Genomic DNA, 19,264 nt, shown 5'->3' on the forward strand with positions numbered 1-19,264 from the left:
GCTCCACAGCCCTAATGAGCTCTAAAGCTTCATTACAGGAAGCTACAACAGTCACTGATCCAAGCGACTTCCTGTATTACTACTGAGGAAGCAACACACACCACCAGCCTCAGGATTCGTCTTCTGCTTTCGTAAAAGAGAAAAGCAATTAAAAATTATGAGCCCCATATTTAAGTGATCTGAAGAAACATCCTGCAGCGCTGCCATGTACTTCCATAATTAGCTATGTTGTGATCTCGTTACGGCTCCCCATGCAGACATGAATACAGAAACCCAGCGTAGCTGTTCCTCGTACAAATGTTATCTCATAGCATTTTTTCAGATGACTGGTGCAAGGCATTGATATTAATATGCTTTGAAATCTGTGATTAAATTATGTACCATTTGAGTCTAAATGTAATAATGAATAAGACTTTTTGGTGATAATCCAGTTCTGTTTTTTGAAATATATTCAGGGCAAAAATGATTAGATGAATTACTGTAGGGAACCAGCCAAGATAAGCCAGTGCTATTAGGAACAGTGAAAGAGAGACTCCTTTTGTTACAATGTTAAGACTGATGACTCAGGAACTCTGTGTTTCAGTGTTAAGATTTCTGTCTCTGTGTATTACAGTGTTCAGTCACATAACTCAATGACTCTGTATATTATAGTATTAAGACCTGTGACTCAGGGACCCTGTGACTCCCGTGACTTAGTGACCCTGTATATTATAGTGTTAAGTCCCATGACTCAGTGAACTTGCGTATTACAGTATTAAGACCAGTGAGTCTGTGTATTACAGTGTTATAATACCTGTGACTCAGTGACCCTGTATATTACAGTGTTAAGTCCTGTGACTCAGTGATCCAGTAATTTATAGTGCTGAGACTGGTGGTGCAGTGACTCTGTATATTACAGTGTTAAGACCGGTGACGCAGTGCAAGCCAGATGACCTGGATGATGATCAGCTTAAGCAGACGGAGCTGGAGTCAGGCAGGTTGCCAGGCCCCTGGCCATCACTGCACATCAACATAGACAGTAAGGTGAGAGCATGCAGACCTCATCCACACAGACCTCATCCTCACAAACCTCATCCATGCAGACCACATCCACACAGATTCCATCCACACAAATCTCATCCATGCAGACCTCATTCACTCAAACCTCATCCTCACAGGCTTCATCCATGCAGACTTCATCCACACAGACCACATACACAGACCTCATCCTTGCAGACCTCATCCACACAGACCTCATCCTCACAAACCTCATCCATGCAGACCACATCCACACAGATTCCATCCACGCAAAAAATCGTTCATGCAGACTTAATCTACGCAGACCACATCCACACAAATCTCATCCATGCAGACCTCAGTCACTCAAACCTCATCCTCACAGGCTTCATCCATGCAGACTTCATCCACACAGACCACATACACAGACCTCATCCTTGCAGACATCATCCACACAGACCACATACACAGACCTCATCCTTGCAGACATCATCCACCCAGACCATAGCCACAGACCTCATCCACACAAACCTCATCCATGCAGACTCTTGAAAGTCTATCAGTATAAAGCTGTACCAGCATCCTAACAACTTAGAAATGCAAACGTAAACTTGACAACAATACTAAGAGATATTTTAATGAGCCCAAAGATTATTATTGCCCAGGCAGGGCCGGTCCAAGGCATAAGTGAACTAAGTGACTTCTTAGGGCCAAGTGGCCACCGGGGAGGGGGTAGGGCATCTGATCAGCTAGTTAGAATGGGAAGTGAGATGACAAATGATAGCTAGGTTAATCAAATTTAGCTTAGGGCCCTGAAAATGGGCTGACTGTGCCCAGGATTCAGTCTGTAATACCAACTGCCCCCCATGTGAATCATTTAAACAGCAATGCTCCTGTATAAATCCATAAGGATTATAACGTCCTGAGGTGTCCTATCTGATTTATAACTGCACAGTACATTTCATTGTCAGGTATTTCACTCCTTCTTTTGCTGGAGACAGTTCTGGCTTCATAACTGTTTCGAACAAGTGAAGGAGAAGCTAAGACAACAGGGACCAAAAAACAAGAGTCAATTTATCAGTAAACCTCAGAAGAACGACATAATCCTTAGAATCGTGAGAGAATTCCCAGCATCAAGGAAACTAAAAGGATTCAAAAGATCATTCATCTTGTTTATATGCAAAAAAAAAAGTTGCACACAAAAGAATCACACCGTGTCCTGGACATCCTTCAAAACAACGAGTTCTCTGATTGGCTTGCCAGTTACTGAGCCCAGGCTGGGCCACATTTCAGTTTGATTACTTGAGATGACTCGAATCTAATGGGATTGCAGATGAGCTGAATTTGAGTTTATTCTGCGGTCATAAGTAGGTGATATGCAGACACTGCAGACAACTTATTAACGTGAAACATAAAAATGATCAGTGCGAAACCACAAGGGTGTACAAGTCTTCACACTGCTTTGCAAGCTCGTGGACTGAGCCTTGTCATTTCATTATAGCTGGTTTTGCCCTGAGGCCACACAGCTGGGTGCTACTGTGGGGGGGTAGAATAAGCACACACACCCGTCTGGATGTGTCCGTGAAGAAAATGGGACTTGAACTGGCAACCTTCTGATCATAGGCACTAAGCCACTGAGCCGCTCCCTACCCCTGACCAGATTCCATGCAGGCATGCAGCTGCACGGCCTGGACTTGTAGAGGTCCTGGGAAGCTCAGGTACTGGAAGCAAGTCTGAGTCGTCGGCGTGGTCTGAGACAGCCGGACCCCCATGTCAGGACAGGACAGGAACTGTGCCGATGTCTTTAAGACGGACTCAGGGGAGATTCTTAGAAGGTGGGGGGCATAAGAGGACCCACAATTCACACAGAGGGGCCTGACTTATCATTAGCGAATGATGCGTTTTTAACCAGTGAGTGACAAGGGAGGGGGGACTCTTGGGATCAATCAGCTTTCAGCTGGGGCCAGTGACCCTGTGGCCCCGCCCCTAGACAGGCATCACACTTACAAAATAGTATGGATGGATAGATATATATATATAAACAGAAGATAATATTAAACATCAGTATGTTAAACATAAGGTGCCAAACAACAGAAAACAGCTCAGCTGGTGGTGAGAGAGTGATGTTTGTGCCAGAACGGATTTCTCAGGGACATCTGTCATCCTTCTCCGTTTTCCACACGATGTAATCCCCTATCGGCTGCGACACAAGGGAAGCACTGAGTTATGGCCTCTTCACCGAGGTGCACCAGGTGGCCCGGCGCTGCGGGGCGTCGCTGAAAGTGGCAGCTGCCCTGTAATGCTGTGCGATGGATGATGACACAGTGAAATATGTAAAATGTCACCAGTGCTGTTCATTATTACTCACAGCAATTTATACATTATTCACCCTTGAGTTTTGGATCAAGAGTAATGGAGTTTTCATTTACTATAATAAAATTTGCAAAAATGAGTCCTGCTTATTTGCCATTACAAATGTGGGACATTGTCAGGATCTAAAACATATGGTGAGTCATGGAAAGATAACTGGGGGGAAAAATCTCTTCTTTGAAGAGAATTAGAGTATTTCTTGCTTTAAATTTTAATGGAAGTAATTATATTATTTGTTTAGTGCTGTTTTTGGCAGTCTTAGTTGGCAACACACTAGCTACTGTAATTAATTCTGTTAGAAGTGGTACTTCTGTTTAGAAGCCATAGTGTAATAAAATGTCACTTAATAATTATATAACCGTCCAAATGAAAGACAGCAGGGGAACAACAAAACTACAGGCAGTTTTGCCCACTTTTAAAACTGCTTATTCTGGAAGTAAAATTCACAAGATATGTATGAGGCGACTGGACATATTGTATATCGTAGTCGTTACATCGATAAACATTTAAAGCTACAGTTGAGGAGACCTGGAAGTTAGCAATGCTAGGGTATGACGTGCTTAGGACACACCTTAAGTGGATATGCGCTGATTTATTCGAATGACATTAATGTGTGATGCCACTTGACTCATTTCCTTCTAGAAGGTGTGAATTGAGGCACATGACAGTATGTCTGACATATTAGAGTGTATTACTGTTAATGTGATGGACTAATGCCCCCCTCCCCCACCCCCCGAGAGGAGAGTAAGCCTGTTTCTCATGAATTGACCAGATTGGCAGCACCAAAATCCTAAGGCAGGGGGCGTGGCTTCAGGTAGACAGATTTAACCAATCATTAATCATTGGTTTAATTGAATCGTCCTAACTTACCCGAATGCCCACCCCAGCATGGCATCCTAACGCCACTGTCCTACAATGTCTAATGAGTCCTTACCCACTGGCCAGATGGAGGAAAAGCAGCTGTCGGAGAAGAGTCTTCACTCTCCTGCTTTGACGGCCGGCCTCCCAGAGCACCTCAAGTGTAACATCCTCAAGGCTCAGATGGACTCTGCCTTCAGAGTGAGTATTTCTCACAGTGTGACCCTGTGGCTGCTGACAATTAAACCCTGCAGGTCCGGTGGAATGACTCACGCCTGGACCGGTTACAGCTTTTCCCCGAGCATGTGTGTGTCACTCTGGGAGCGCGTATGAGAATGTGCTTCTCCACACCGGACGAGGTGTATCCTTGCAGCAGGTCATCATCCACCTGGCTGTTCACAGTTGCACCTTGAGTCCTCCCCTTGAAACCCTGGCATGTGATGTAGTTTGTTCCACCCGTCCCCTGCCAGGACATCAAAGGAATGCAGTTGTGGAGGGTTTTAAAGTCACCTAAAGTTCAGAGGGACGTGTTTTTAGATCCTGTCCTTTGCGTGTGCAGGTCATGAACGAGGGCGACCGGAGGGGCAGCTCCTCTGGACACGAGCACAACGGCAGGTTGGTACATCTGTATCTAATTAACAGAAAGAAGACGCTTCTGGAAGTTAGACCAGGCAGACATCTGTTTAAAACTGTGACAGCCAGTCTTCCGTATGAGTCAGGTAGCAGTTCATGTGTAGGAGAATCACAAATTAATTAGTGACACCTCTTTCTCTGTAGAATGCTGCATTGGATTATGCTTAGCAAAAAATTGTTCAGAATTGTAAGCATTGTTTGGTAAGATTCAAACTTAATGTCTGTGTGTGATGGTATGAATAATGACCAAACACATTGAATGAAGTCATGAATTCAACTTCCAAATGTACTAAACGAAATAATGAATGAAAATCCCACGAGACTGATGGAAATAATAAATGAAGATCCAGTTGGACTGATGATGCTGCGTTCACCTTGGAGAGATCTTAAACAGTTTGGGAAGAGTTAGGATCTAATCTGACTGTATATGTAATTGATCAGTCTTTAGCTTTCCAAGTTTCGGGGTGCTATCTTATAATTTGGCATACTTACAATGTTTTCAGCCAGTTCTGTTTTTAATACACACTGTGCGCAAACAAATTAATTAGTGACACCAATATCAGACAGTCAATGTGTGGCAATCACATGGAATCAATATGTTAAAAAGTGAGTAAACAGGGTCAGGCAGACATTATCATAGACATTGCATTCACACCTGCTAATCTGCAGTGAATACATCAGCAAGCATCTTCCTGCAGCATAAGGAATGCTAGGCGTCCCAGCTGCGCGTCTCTATCCTGTCCACCAGGTTTCCATCGTCATCCCAAGATTCAGTCTCTTCCAGCCTGACGACCGAAAAGCCACCCGTCAGATCGGAACGGAGGAAGAGACTCGTCAGACAGTACAGTTTGTGAGTTTAGTCTTTTAAACTATTGTTATTGTTATTAATACATCATTCATCACTTTCAGTTATGGCCATAGTGACCTAGCATGCCCCCCCACCCCCGCCAAAAAGACGGTTATACATCTCTTCAGTAGATTCAGGTACTTAGCTTGGGGGGTAAGCGCCCCATGGTCTGATGTCACAGAGAAATGCTTCTCATCAACTCAGCTGACATATAATGACTTGTTTCAGGCAAAAAGCAATCAAACTGTCAGACTACATTCTCAGATCCCTTAACATACTGTCTGGTCTGACTGGTACTTGTGCAGCAGCAGAACAGCTGTTTGCTCCTGCTTTGCAGAATATAGACGAACCAGAAGGAAAAGGTGAGGTGATGCAATTTCAAGATGGAGAAAACCATAGCTAAGGGCAGTAATGAAACCTGCAAGCGACCATGATGCTCATCACTTGGAGATCCTACTCCAAGTCTACACCTTCAATGTTCACAGTTACGGCACTGAAAACAGAGGCCTTTCTGCTCTATTCCAACTACAGTAACCATAGTGACGAAGATGACCTCCCAGCAGCCCTTGCTGCCATTTCTTCCCAGAGCAGCGCTGGAAAAACCACCTCCGAAAGCTCACTGGACATCCAGATCCAGCCACCCATATACCCCAAGGTAAACCTTTGTTCAGAAGACATTATTTACTAGGCTGTATCAATAACCTTCAAACTTGATAAGGTGGTAGTTGTCATTCCAAGCCAATTAAGGCCTTTCCCATCTGTGAAACGCCATGCTGTGCTGTAACATGCATCTTTCTAAATGAATTTGTTAAGTAAGCCTTTCATTGGCTTGAAATCCTGCCAAGTGTACCCAGGTGTGGCTGGTGAGCAGAAGGCAACTGTTTCGGGGTTTAATTTCATTGTTTGCTTGTGCTTTAGAAGTAATTTAATTATTATGATTTAATCACTTATGATTTTATCTTCAAAGCAGAGCTGCTCAATCCTGGAGGAACAGTAACCTATTAAAACAATTCAAAGAGATATTATGAATTACAATTAATATGCAAAATAGTATTAAACATGAAAACACCTTTCTCTGAGGTTTAAATCGGACGCACGCGGTGGCATTTAAAGGTTCATATTTATTTAAAACACTACAAATCATCCCCATGCATGCATAAAAATCTCCCTGCAAAAATAACTTCCATTACTACACAGCAGACAGAATGGTCTTTAACCCTGTCAGGACCCTCCAAGGCGCTGATCCCTGTGGTACGTATCTTAGTATCAGTAGCAGTACGTTACTCGAATCATTCAATAAGAGGTACAAATCTACATACATTAAATATACAAATATCTAAATCAGGGAATATTTGTCTGACCCAGAGATTTCCAGACCCACTGATGAAGAGTTTGTTTCAGCTGATTGTACATAATCATATTTTGGGTAGTAGTACTGTAGTCAAGTGTTTGCATTGCGTCCATTGAATCTTATGCATGTGTTACTGTATCCACAGCCCGGCCAAAAAAAGAAAGGTCACCATTTCAATTTTTCGTTGGACAGCCTTTAGCTTTGATTATGGTGCTCATTTGTCATGGCATTGTTTCCACAAACTTATGCAACATCTCACCCTTTACTTTTATCCAGATTTGCATTCATTTCTCACCAAGATCCTGTATTGATAAGTGAGTTGATCCACTCCATAAAGCCTCCTTCAGCACATCCCAAAGACCAATGAGGTTAAGGACCAAGTCATACATGAAAATGATTCCTCATGCTCCCTGAACCACTCTTTGACAATTCGAACCCAATGAATCTTGGCATTCTTGCTCTGGAATATGCCCACGCCAACAGGGAATAAAAAATCCATTGTTGATGGATGGAGGTGTAACCTGGCCATTCAGTAGATTCAGGTTCTCAGCTGACTTCACTTTATTGCTGCATAACGTTGCTGAGCTGTAATAATGATCCAGTCATTGGCTCTTAAGTATTTGCTGATATAAATTCAAATGTCAACTTTGTTTTTGGCCGGACAGTGTATATGGGTAACAGCCAATGGGAGGTGAGCATTACTCTCAGTCTCACTCTGGCTCTCAATTAGAGGCCTATTTGCATTGGGACTTTATGGTCAGCTGGAATGAACCACACAAGGATCTGCAGACTTGCACTCCTCTACCTTAAGAAAGGTTGGGACACTGTGCCTGTGATCGGAAGGTTGCCAGGTCAAATCCCCGGAGGGGCAGAGTGATGTCACTGTTGGGCCCCTGAGCGAGGCCCTCAACCCCCCCTCTGCTCCAGGGACTGTGTGACCCCGCCTTCCCAATCACTTTGGATAAAAGAGAATGCTAAATAAAATTTAGATGAAAGACACACTTGCTGCAGGAAGTGGATGCTTTGCAGAGTTTCCATTTGTCTGTTTAGTGGTTTTTAATAAATATCAGTTGTGTCAATAACGAGAGTACCTTTTTTGTAGGCCGATCTTGCACTGCTAGAACTGGGGGTGCAGTGCTGTCACCATCTGGTGTCTCCTTCCAAGCCTCCACCGTTCTCACAAGGGCCTGTTCCTCAGCTGGTACCCTGTGGTTCCACTCAACCCGACAGGTAAACTGTGCAAGATGCCATCACTCTTTAAATCGAGAACAAAATCAATTTCTCTATCAAATAAGTTGTATTACTCAGAAATGCCGATTTAGCGAGTAACGTTGAGGAGTTTGCCTTCATTCTATTATTCGTCTTGAAATTAAATGAAATCTGAAACCATTTATAGAGGGACACAAACATTAAATACAGTATCCCTGTTCAGGCAGATTCAGTTTCAGCTTTTTGTGAGCTTTAACCTCTGAAGATTTTCACCATGAAACTGGCTGTGGTGAATGCCTGCTGTCTCCCGTTTTGCTGAAATTCTGTTTTTAATCTGTCGCACAGCCTCTTTATTGCTCCTCGTAGTTTTGTGACACTAAAGCTCCCTCAATCCCTCTTTTTGCAAGTCATACTGGTCTGGGAGTGTCTTGCACCAGTGCCCAGCCTCAGGGAGCGCTGGGAGAAATGGAGACGACCCTCCCAGAGCTCAGCCCCCTACGCCACAGTATGTACAGACCAGTGAGCACCACGTGACGGCGCGGTGTAGCCACACGCAGTTCCTGTTTGGCTTTCACCCTGCCAGAGGGGGGCGCCCTGCTCTGCGCGCTCTGCTGCCACCTCTCGGGCTCGTCCTTCTCAGCTTCCCTTCTTCTCCGCACACCAAGCTGCTTTGAGTCCATCCCTCTTCTCCCTTCCATTCAGCCTCGCTATCGGCTCACAGCACCTTCTGTCAGCCCCTTTCGTCTCTGCAGATTGGCCTCCTTCCCATTCGCTCCTTTTGACTGATCCTTTTTCTTCTCTGATGTTCCGATGTTATGAAACGTTCCCCTGGTCTGCTCCTCTCAGCTAAGGTAGCCTGTCCCAAACCAAACACTGTTCCGGCACCTTCCTCCTCCCGCTGGCTTTCCGACGTTAGCTCTTTAGCATTCCCTTCTGGTACAAATCAGAGGTTGCTCTGGTCTTACATCTCATACATTCTTCATTTTCTAGTCATGCCTTTCTCATGTAAGGTTCTTCCCTTGCCTCTCTGCTGTCATGTACAAGGTATGTTCCCTTATTGAGCTTTTCCGCTTATCCTCCATGCCTCGGATATGGAGTGCTTAAGCTCCCTACATGACTTGTTCATGTAATGGTTACGTTCCCTTCAGACCACATATGAGCTGCTTTCAAAGGCTGCCTCTGCCTACCCACGTTTTGCTCACAGATTCAGGCATCTACCAGGACAGCCTTAAGGGACCTGCTGCATCCTCATAAGAGATCACATACATGTCTCTTATAAGGCACATTCTGCATTCCTCATAAGGTATCCTTGACAGTGCTCAAGTATTCCTAATTATTTTAACTAGGAAATGACATCTTGGATTCGAATCCACTGCTGATTGCTGTTCAATGGCACCATCATGTCTTGCACATGATTGAACTGTAATAGTCAGCTCTGTTATTTGCAGTTACTACTCACCTGCTCAGTTTCCTGACAGTGCTTTGAACCTGCAGTGCCTACAAAGACTCGGATTCCCACGACAGGGTCAGCCTTTTTTGTAGCACAACATAGCCATTGTGTGAAACTGCCCGGGGTCAACAATGGGTCTGATCCTGGATCAGATTTCCCTGCTTTCTTATGGCTTAAATAAGCTGTGTCTGCAAACGGCTGCTGTTCCTCACCCTGTGAAGCAGTGATCACAGCCCAGGAGTTTTGTACTGTATTCCTTCATATTCTATAATAGATGCCTCCTAGTCTGAAACATTCCCTAGAGCAGCGTTTCCCAATCTGGTCTTTGTGGACCCACAGCCGGTCTACGTTTTTGCTCCCTCCGAGTTCCCTGCCAGACAGCTACTGGAAGTTGGGAGAGAGCAAAAACGTGGACTATCTGAGGTTCCCTGAGGACCGGATTAGGAGACACTGCCTAAGAGATTCCCTGAGGCCTGCCCCAGTTGAGAGGCGCACACAGGCCTCCCGAAGTATGCCCTAAGGCCCACGCAAGCGACATCTCGCTGAGTTTCATGCTACGTTTCTCTCTCTCTCTCTCTCAGTGCTGAAGCCCTGAGGATGGACCTTGACCGGGAGAAGCTGTTAAGGAGACTCTTGATGACTGAACTGTGAAAGGGAGCAGACAGCATGAGCAGACAGCACCCTTCAGTGTGCCTTTCATCCTCCCCGTTTCCCAGGGAGACGCTTTACAGTCCGCTTACCCCGACGCTAGGAAACAATCTGAATCCGGACTGTGCCGCCTCTGAGCTGGCGTCGGCCAGAAAGGTGACTCAGAGGTTACCAGGACTCGTATTTCTTTGGCTACGAGTTTGCGTTTTATTGCTACGATAAGATTCCGTCCTATCGGATTTGATATTTTTAATAACGTACCGCAAATGGTGAGCAGCTCTTTTTTCGGCTGGGGCGGGACACGACATTCCCCAGCTTCGCTCAGGAGGTGCTGGCCAGATTCTTGGAGGATCCCGATGACTTCTGAAGCGGAGAAGTATGGTCACTCCCGGCTGTTCAGTCTTATGTATGTAATGGTTAGTGTTTTTATTACTTTGATGTTATAAGATATGAATTTATCATTGGTTTCAACACTGATGCACATTCACCAGGTCATTAGGCCACGTCTCTATGACATGTACGAGAGCCCCAACATTCTCCCGGAGCTCCTAGTAACACTGATGAATGGATGCCCCCCCCCAGGCAACACTTTTGTAATCATTAAGTCAGAAGTATTCCATATTCTCCTAAACTGGGTAATATGACAAAGTCATATCTACAAAGATAAATGACTAATCATATGCCACCGTCTTACATTATTATTTATCTTTTTAAATACTGAATACATAATTGATAGCCAATCTTATTTTGGCAGGTATAAAATGATTACGGGAAAAAAGACAAACCTAAATTTTTCCTGTTGCATTGAGGTAGCCCCGTTTCTTTGGGTCTCCAGGGTTGTGGGATTGATCCCTGCCCCTGGCTCTCTGTATGTGGAGCCTGCAGGTTCTCCCCACATCTCCAGTCCATGACCCAGACACACAGGTCAGAAAATACATCAGGATGGCTATGTGACAGAATAGAATGATCTAGATCTCACCCAGGCCCAAGGAAGAGGTGTTCTCAATGTCATCAGGTCAAAGAGTTCATCAAAAGAGCCATCAGAGAAGCCATTGAAAAGTTAGCTTTAATATCATAAACACAGGATATCTACACACACTGAAGTTGTCCACTGAGGTGATTTAAGGGCTGTACAAATGTGTCTGCATCATGTGTCCACTGTATGACCTTGTATCTTCAAAGCACGAGCACACCGGTTGGTGTTCAATCCTGCGAAAGTGTCACACCAGTCACACGTCCGTCCTGGAGTTACGTGTCCAGTCCTGGCATCATTCGTGCTGGCCGGGGCCCACAGCAAATCATGTACACTTCACCCTTAGGGCCCCCACCCATGTGAAGCCCCCCCCCCTGCAGTTTCTGTTTCTGATCTGCATGTGATCTGCAACATCACGCTAAAACTGCCCTCATTTGCATCCTCCAGTGCCCCATAAGTTAAAAACATAAACCTGATTTTACCTAATTTATTTGTTTTTTTGGTTGTTGTTCTTTTACACCGGTCAACTGTACTGATATTATACTGCAAAGCCACGTCAAGCTGTACACAACACAATAACACAACACACAGTGTAAAGTCCTGCAGTATATGTTCTACCAATCAGCCGGAATCCTTCTGAGAATGTAAGTAAATTTCATTGGACAAGACTAAGTAAATACAACATCACTGTTATATATTTGTATAAATACATCATATGTGTTGTGTAACAGCTATATGCAAAAAAAAAAAAAAAAATACAAATTATTATTATTATTTGTTAATGCTATCTTTCGTTATTGCCATGTGGCTGAAGGTTAATGGGCTTTATTTCTATGATGTGTCTGAATATGATGGATCTGGGCAGGGAACAGGTTCATTTCAGAGATTAGGCAGCACCTCATTTACACGGCTTCGACAGACACAGGATTCTGTGTTCAGGGTGAATCTGGCTTTGGCTTCATTTAGGTTACTGGGGGCTGGAGTAAAATAGGACACACCAGTTGATCCAAGGAACGAGGGACAGGTGGAATTAATGATCCCAGGCTGGTCACATGACCCTCGTCCTCCTCACCCAGGAACACTGTGCTTCCGAATGCAGAAGAATCGGTTACACAAGCCCCTCTCAGCAACCGATTCACACATGGCCATATTTCACTTTGGTCGGGACTGCAGATGAGTCAGTGAGGGAGAACAGCCGTCACAGGTGGGGGAGTTTGACTTATCAGCGTCGTGCCCCCTCCCCGTCTCAGTAATGCAGCCAGATTCCAGCTTGGGGCCGGGGGTCCTTTAAGTAATTCTGCGGCACCCAGTCCTGTCTCATATTCAGTCCCTTTACCAGGCCATTGTGACACAAGCCACGCCAGACGACATGAAATCTTTCCCGCCCAGCCATCTCCTCCCACACCAACTCCATGATGGACAGATGTTCTGCCGTGCGGCAACAGTCACCGCCTGTCCAGCAGGGTGACCCAGAAGGTACGTCATGATTCCTCCAGATAAATGCACCCTTCTGCCAAGGGATTGTCTCATGCAGAGGGACGGACATTAACTGGCAGGACCCCACCCCACCCCACCCCGAGCCCACAGCCAAAGCTCTTCCCAGAGGGACAGTCTCATTATGATCTTCCTACACAATACTGTCACCATTCACCCACGGTGCGGTTTGAAACAGGGTACTAAAATGAACACTGATATGGGAACTCGCTCTCTTCATGTTCCCTAAATTCTCCAGGGTCAGCAGAGAGCATCCGTGAAAGTACAGGAGCTACTGCTGCATAAATAAAATTTTATTACCCCAAAGTATAATAAAACAGCTTCGGGATCCAGCTACTTGATCAGGCGTAAAATTAAAAAGGACTCGTTTAGCAGCAGCCCTGCCATTATCCAAACGGCGCCGCGTCGGGAAAGTCGGTAAAGGCTGCTCTCCTCCTGCTTTTAAAGATCTGATCTCCATGCCAGACGCCCACATACTTGATGGAAGTCTAGAATGTCTTTGGCAGTCTCACAGAGGGCAAGTGAAACAGGGCAAATAAAAACAGAAAATACATTTGGAGAGCTGAGTGACTCGAATGTGGGCTCATGAACTTGCCACAAAAATGACACAAATGGATGAAGTTTAATTTACATCTTATCTGGCCACAGTTTAATCGCCAACTGCGTGCAATGAGCACTGACTACACAAATAGAATATTTTGGCAATGAGTCGGAAGTGCGAGGCTTGGAATTTTATATGAGGATCACAATTTAAATAACATGTACCCACATATACAGGTGAAAGCAAAGCTTGGGCTTGGACCGTAGTCTGAGCCAACTGCACTACGCCCTTGGAAAAATTTTCAGGGGCAAGGGCTCTGCTTGATTTACCAATGACACACTGCCATATCAGACCACAGATGCCAGCTGCCACTGGGCAATGGTGTATGGCTCAGCTGGTAAGGCCTCACTGTGCCTGTGAGGTTATTGGTTCGGATCCCATGTTTTGCAGAATAGTCACATTGCTGCCAGTCCCTTGTGCTCTGATCCCAAGCTTTGTTCTCAAATGGCAAATAAAGCCTCATCTTGCATTCTGGTTCAAAACAAACTTAAATTTACTTGGTTACGTTACCCGTTTTCTATTAATATTTGGCACCACAAATTTTCCAACATTTTACTAATCGTGACATTGGCTGGTTTCCTTACTCATCAGGAACATCGGAAATCCACATATAACATATGATCTGAGTGCAGAAGGTGATATTCAATTCACCTGATCATATGATCAAATTTACTGGAATCTGCTTTGCTGCAAACACACCCATACCGGCACCAGGGCCGGGTGCTCACTCCCCAGGATCCCTCCCTTCATGCCAGGAAATGACAGTTCATCCCTTATAAGAGTGCAGCTGTCTTCAGTGTATCTGACGCTGCAGGTCCTCCATCCTGCATCCTTCTGATGCATGCGCTCCACCTTAAGCTGGGTACCTCAAGAGCAGAGTTTCCCCAATCCGGTCCACGGGGACCCACAGCCGGTTTCACGGTTTTTTTTTTTGCTTCCTCTGAGCTCCCTGTCAGACAGCCCACATGGGAGCTGGGAGGGAGCAAAAACGTGAACCGTCTGTGGGTCCCCGAGGACCGGATTGGGGAAACTCTGCTCAAGAGCATCAGTCAACAAGCAGGCAGAGGATAGCATTGCATGCACCACAGCCCTCCCAACCACCGGTAACTCCCACTCCTTCCACCACTCCTCTATCCACCGGAACACATCCCACCTCTTTACCAGGCATCTCTCAGCAGGGTGCATGTAATGCTATTCTACCTCCATGCACCAGCTGGCTTTGAACTGCTACCGTTCTGCCCAAGCCCCTCCCATCAAAAACATCACTGTCTTTTTATGAGAAACATCATACCTGAACAGCAACAGAAAAACACATTTCCTTTAAATGCAAAGCAACAGGAACAGACACCAATAAACCATTAAAAAAAAAAAAACTCACCTACTATCCCATGGGCAGCATCCAATCCAGCAGATCTGCTGGCAGGTCTTGGAATGAGATGGTCATGATACGTGTAACTGGTAGAACTCCAAGGCCAGACCAATGAAAAACCCGAAACCCAGACGTCAGCCTCAAAATAAGAGCCAGCTGAACGTTTATTAATCTGTTACCAATTTCACAGGACTGGAGCAAGCTGCCACAGTAAAAGCCCACTGACGGCTGACAGCCCTGACTGACATAAAACAAAATAATCGCTTTCCAAATGGTTCCATTCGCACAATACTGAGCGCCTTGAAAAGTAACCACTTGAACATTAGAGTGCCGTTAAACTCAACATCAAGATTCTTTATTGGCCAACATGTGCTTTAGAATGCATACATATTCAGCCACTCGGTCACAAACGCTAACAAAGCCAGTGCTAACCAATAAAAATAATGTAAAACAATGCAGATAGTGCAAAATTAGACATTATACAGTCAGGGGCTGATAAAAGGCATTAAAAGGGTTCGTATTTGCAAAATCTATACATTATTTAAAATCAACTTTTTGTTTTGGGGGGGTCAGAAAATGTGATTCTCCATGTAAAGGAAATTAACATGGTCAGAACCCCCCTGCAAACTATGTATCTATGACAGTGTATTACAGTGTAGTTTTCAAATGGAGGGTGGTGTGTGTGTGTGTGTGTGTGTGGGGGGGGGGTCCTAATCTTTAACAAGGTTAGTTAAGGCCCCATTTTTTTGCTTTAGGTTTTTCACTAAATCACATCAAACCAGATTTTGCAGAATTAACTTTGGTTAGCTGGCTGGAGTGAAATTTTCAATTCGGAACACGTCTGCACACACATTTACATGCATGTAACAGTTTTATTACTTTCCGTCGGGTTAGAACCTGCCCCAATGCTTTTGACGTAGCTAATTTTAGTTTTACAATTGAATAATATAGATTTGCCGTGAGTGTCACAGCAGATGCGTGAGAGTTGTCAACTCCGTCAGACAAGGGCACAATCCCTTCTACGTCGAAATAAACACTATCCAGACAGACAGTGATGTAGATATTCATGCCCATCCCCACATAAAGAAGGATCACCATTCATCTTAAGCTGAACCTTAAATGATCGACCCACATAAGTCCTCAATCTCCTGTAATTCACGTTAAAAACTTCCTGGATCATGATACCAACTAGGCATTTTAATTATCAAATAGTCCGCTGTCCTTCACCTCACCTGAAATAAACTCCACCTAAGGCACTCCCAGGTGTTTCAACCGTCATTAAATATTCAATCGTGTTACGCAAACTATATTATAAGGTTATAATGCCCATTTGTACTGAAGAAAATAAACCATTTCACCCTTGAACAACTTTCTGGTAATTATTACTAAGCCTCTAAACGCACATAACAGAGCAGCGCGCGAGCGACTACGCTGGGACGTCGCCGCGTAATGACGTCAGACGTCGCGCAAGAGGGTGGTTCGGCCCGAGCTCCGCGGTGTCTTCCTCGGTAAGGGCTGTTGGTATGGTCGTCTGATCCCGGTGTTGCCCGGCTGGCTGTTTTGACAGGTCTGTGTACGCGCGACAGCAATTTATATTTTGTTGTAGGAAGCACAGTAATTATTATCGTAATCTTTACTATTGTTTCTGGCGCTCAGAGGTTAGTATAGCATAGTTATTACTGTGCCTTCGAAGCACCACACAGCCTTCGCTTAGCTGTTATTCTGGGTCATAACAAGGGCGGTATAAATATTCGCGTTTGATTTTGTGTGTTTCTATGCCGATGTGCAGCTCTCCTCTACGGCAGTGTATTCGTGTTTGCTCCGGTCTTGACGGTTTAGCATGAAAGATAATACCTTCGCCGTGCTCTGCGACTAGTGGTTAGCATGACGGCTAATGCGTCATTAAGGGAACTACATGTAAGCTGTTTTGTAAACACGGATCCGGCTCTCGCGTTGAATTCACCCGAAGAGAAACGTTGACACCATTCACCCCTGCTCCAGCTGTAACTGGTTTTTAGCGTAACTGGTTCTGGTGTTTGGTTAAATTCGACTCTTTTTTGCTTTAGTTACAGAAATCTCAAGAGGCACTCAGACCCACCGATGATACCCCTGTAAAGACCGACTATACAGTGAGTATCTCCAGATTTCCAGTGTGACTATATTAATTTTCTGTCTCCCCATTGATGCCCCCTTGACTGCAATGCTGTAGATTTCACTACTGCTTGGCTTTATCTGGATCCTTTATCTATCGAGGCCAGCTCACTCTGCTGCCTCCCTGTCCTTTACAGTGTGCTAGAGCAGTGTCCCTGCCCAGGGTCCTGTGTCACCCTGCCTCTGCCCTTCTACAGGATGGCTGGCTGCAGTGAAGTTGACCTCACTATGAACACGCTCCCCTCAGGCCAGAAAAGTGGCAACGAAGTTTGCTCAGGTGCCCCCAGCCTGCCAGTCCCCGAGTGTGCCATCTGCCTGCAGACTTGCATCCACCCGGTGCGGCTGCCCTGCAAGCACATCTTCTGCTTCCTGTGCGTCAAGGGTGCCTCCTGGCAGAGCAAGCGGTGCGCCCTCTGCAGGCAGGAGGTCCCCGAGGACTTCCTGGAGCGGCCGACGCTCCTGTCGCCGGAGGAGCTGAAGAACGCGGGTCAGGGCCGCAACGAGCACGCCTGGTACTACGAGGGCCGCAACGGCTGGTGGCAGTACGATGAGCGCAGCAGCCGCGAGCTGGAGGACGCGTTCACCAAGGGCAAGAAGAGCACAGAGATGCTGATCGCCGGCTTCCTGTACGTCGCTGACCTGGAGAACATGGTGCAGTACCGGCGTAATGAGCACGGGCGGCGCCGCAGGATGAAACGTGACGCTGCCGACATCCCCAAGAAGGGCGTGGCCGGGCTGCGGCTGGACGCCGAGGGCATGCGCGAGAGCTCCGCCGATGGAGCAGACACCACGGGCCTTCATGGCACCGCCATCGTGGCTGGATCTGTACCCCTAAGACCCCCCACCGCCCTTGGGGGCCAGCCTGAGGATGCCCCCGTATCTTGGCTCGACACAAGCCCCTCGCTGGAGAGCTCTTTTGCCCAGCTTCAGGTCTCCGACCCGGGGGAACTAGAGCGAGTCAGGAGTGCAGAGGGGGAGGGGGACGAGGACACGACCTCCCCGTCCCGAGGGCCCGGTGGCCCGGACACCGAGGACGAAGACGAGGAGGGGCAGGAGGAAGGCATGCGGGCCAGACAGAGACTGATGCTGATGGCAAATCTGGAGAGAAGACATGTGAGAAGGAGCCAAGCAGAGAGGCCGCCCCCTGGTGGCGAGTCTGCCAGTGGCAGTGAGAACTCCAGAAGACCGGATGGCCAGTGTACAGTGACTGAGGTGTGAAAAGATTCCATGGCAGGCCAGTGTCCTCTCTGCTAAACCAACACTCCAGACGAACAGTAAAGGTCTCCTTAAGAAAGAAGTCCTGTTGGAATTCTATATTTTATTGCCTTGAACCACCCCTTAAGCTGAGGTGTGACTGGATTTTGGAATTTAATTTTCCAGCTGTTTGTCCCCAAAGGGCCTTGATTGTCACTTACGATGTTAACTACTCACCTCCCCTTTAAACCCCTAATAAATGTTCTGAATAGTTTCATAAGCAGAGTGTGGTCTTTGGATGCTGACTTTGTACGTTTCTCAGTCTGATGGTCTGTACCTTGAGATGCGTGTATTTTTGAATGGAGAATGCTGAAGACTTGGCCGAACAAAGTGAAGTTTTATTTTAGATCATTTTGGTCTTTTCTGAGGACAGTCCACAGGCTAAAACAAACAGTAAATTTGCCATATTGGATAACTTATGTTTAATCGAAGCATCTTAATGTCTTGGCACGATTCGTCGTGTCCTCTTCATCTGGAAATTTAAAATGGTAAAAAAAAAGCTCTAATTTTGCTTTCTTTACGCATTTGTAAGTTAAATATGAAACGTCTGTCAGCCCACGTTAATCCTCAGCACTGAAACACTCATTTCATATGTAGTGTGAATGGAGTTGGCTGTTCATCCGGCGCTGGGCCTGACTGCTTCTTTTGAAGGGCAACGCTGTTACTTCCTCATTCATCTTCGCTCCTGTCATCAATCCACAGCAGACTGCATTGCATCTCACCGTTGGAATAGCAAATCCAGATTAAAAGGTGATTATGCTTCCATGTGCTTCTACCCAGAATGCACTGGGGTATCGCCCTAGAGTAATTCAGGTCACACGGCAACAGCGGAGCCTCACGGGGGCCCTGGGCCCTCAGATCACATATCCCTGTCTTTAAGAGCCTCTGATGGACCAATGACTCTATGTATTCAGGTAGGAGTCTGTGCTTTTTCATGAACACAAGCTGTTGTCTGTATTCCACTGGTATGTTGACATACCAAACCCATCTGTACTGGTGAGGGAACCAGCTTTGGAATGTTAGCGCTTCTAGTATTAGTACTAGTGTAACAGTGAGTTAG

General features: G+C 45.9%; 2 protein-coding genes and 1 long non-coding RNA gene across 13 annotated transcripts in view; 2 read left to right on the top strand and 1 right to left on the bottom strand.

The window, feature by feature from the left end:
• Nucleotides 1-11,465, top strand: part of epb41l4b (erythrocyte membrane protein band 4.1 like 4B) — a 40,594-nt gene extending 29,129 nt beyond the window's left edge. For 3 of the 4 annotated variants that reach the window (XM_072716222.1, XM_072716224.1, XM_072716223.1), the window contains 8 exons: nt 899-1,023; nt 4,312-4,425; nt 4,784-4,839; nt 5,606-5,707; nt 6,236-6,359; nt 8,158-8,285; nt 8,672-8,769; nt 10,296-11,465. In XM_072716222.1, coding sequence (XP_072572323.1) covers nt 899-1,023; nt 4,312-4,425; nt 4,784-4,839; nt 5,606-5,707; nt 6,236-6,359; nt 8,158-8,285; nt 8,672-8,769; nt 10,296-10,309 — 761 coding nt within the window. In that variant the 3' untranslated portion in view covers nt 10,310-11,465. The remainder of the gene's footprint in view (nt 1-898; nt 1,024-4,311; nt 4,426-4,783; nt 4,840-5,605; nt 5,708-6,235; nt 6,360-8,157; nt 8,286-8,671; nt 8,770-10,295) is intronic. The other variant, XM_072716225.1, reaches the window with a different exon arrangement.
• LOC140592579 (uncharacterized) lies at nt 1,020-16,231 on the bottom strand. 5 transcript variants are annotated; one of them, XR_011992911.1, is made up of 6 exons: nt 16,032-16,231; nt 14,809-14,843; nt 10,624-10,725; nt 5,513-5,642; nt 4,301-4,687; nt 1,020-3,298 (listed from the first exon to the last, which is right to left on the bottom strand). It is a non-coding gene; the product is annotated as an uncharacterized lncRNA (long non-coding RNA). The 5 variants fall into 5 exon arrangements; XR_011992912.1 differs by having other exon boundaries at nt 14,809-14,846; XR_011992913.1 differs by lacking the exon at nt 10,624-10,725.
• LOC111844540 (E3 ubiquitin-protein ligase RNF146-like) lies at nt 16,201-18,424 on the top strand. 4 transcript variants are annotated; one of them, XM_023813087.2, is made up of 3 exons: nt 16,201-16,366; nt 16,866-16,928; nt 17,088-18,424. In XM_023813087.2, the coding sequence occupies exon 3, from the start codon at nt 17,149-17,151 to the stop codon at nt 18,166-18,168; it is 1,020 nt and encodes a 339-aa protein (XP_023668855.1). In that variant the 5' UTR covers nt 16,201-16,366; nt 16,866-16,928; nt 17,088-17,148; the 3' UTR covers nt 18,169-18,424. The 4 variants fall into 4 exon arrangements, with proteins under 4 accessions (XP_023668855.1, XP_023668857.1, XP_023668856.1 ...); XM_023813089.2 differs by having other exon boundaries at nt 16,201-16,307; XM_023813088.2 differs by having other exon boundaries at nt 16,201-16,307; nt 17,148-18,424.
• The last annotated feature ends 840 nt before the right edge of the window (nt 18,425-19,264 follow it).

The sequence above is a fragment of the Paramormyrops kingsleyae genome, chromosome 9 (assembly GCF_048594095.1).
Source record: "Paramormyrops kingsleyae isolate MSU_618 chromosome 9, PKINGS_0.4, whole genome shotgun sequence".
Taxonomy (NCBI): Eukaryota; Metazoa; Chordata; class Actinopteri; order Osteoglossiformes; family Mormyridae; genus Paramormyrops; species Paramormyrops kingsleyae.

Bases quoted from the DNA above. Each gene is read 5' to 3' on its own strand.
- LOC111844540 (XM_023813087.2), top strand. From the start codon at position 17,149: ATGGCTGGCTGCAGTGAAGTTGACCTCACTATGAACACGCTCCCCTCA.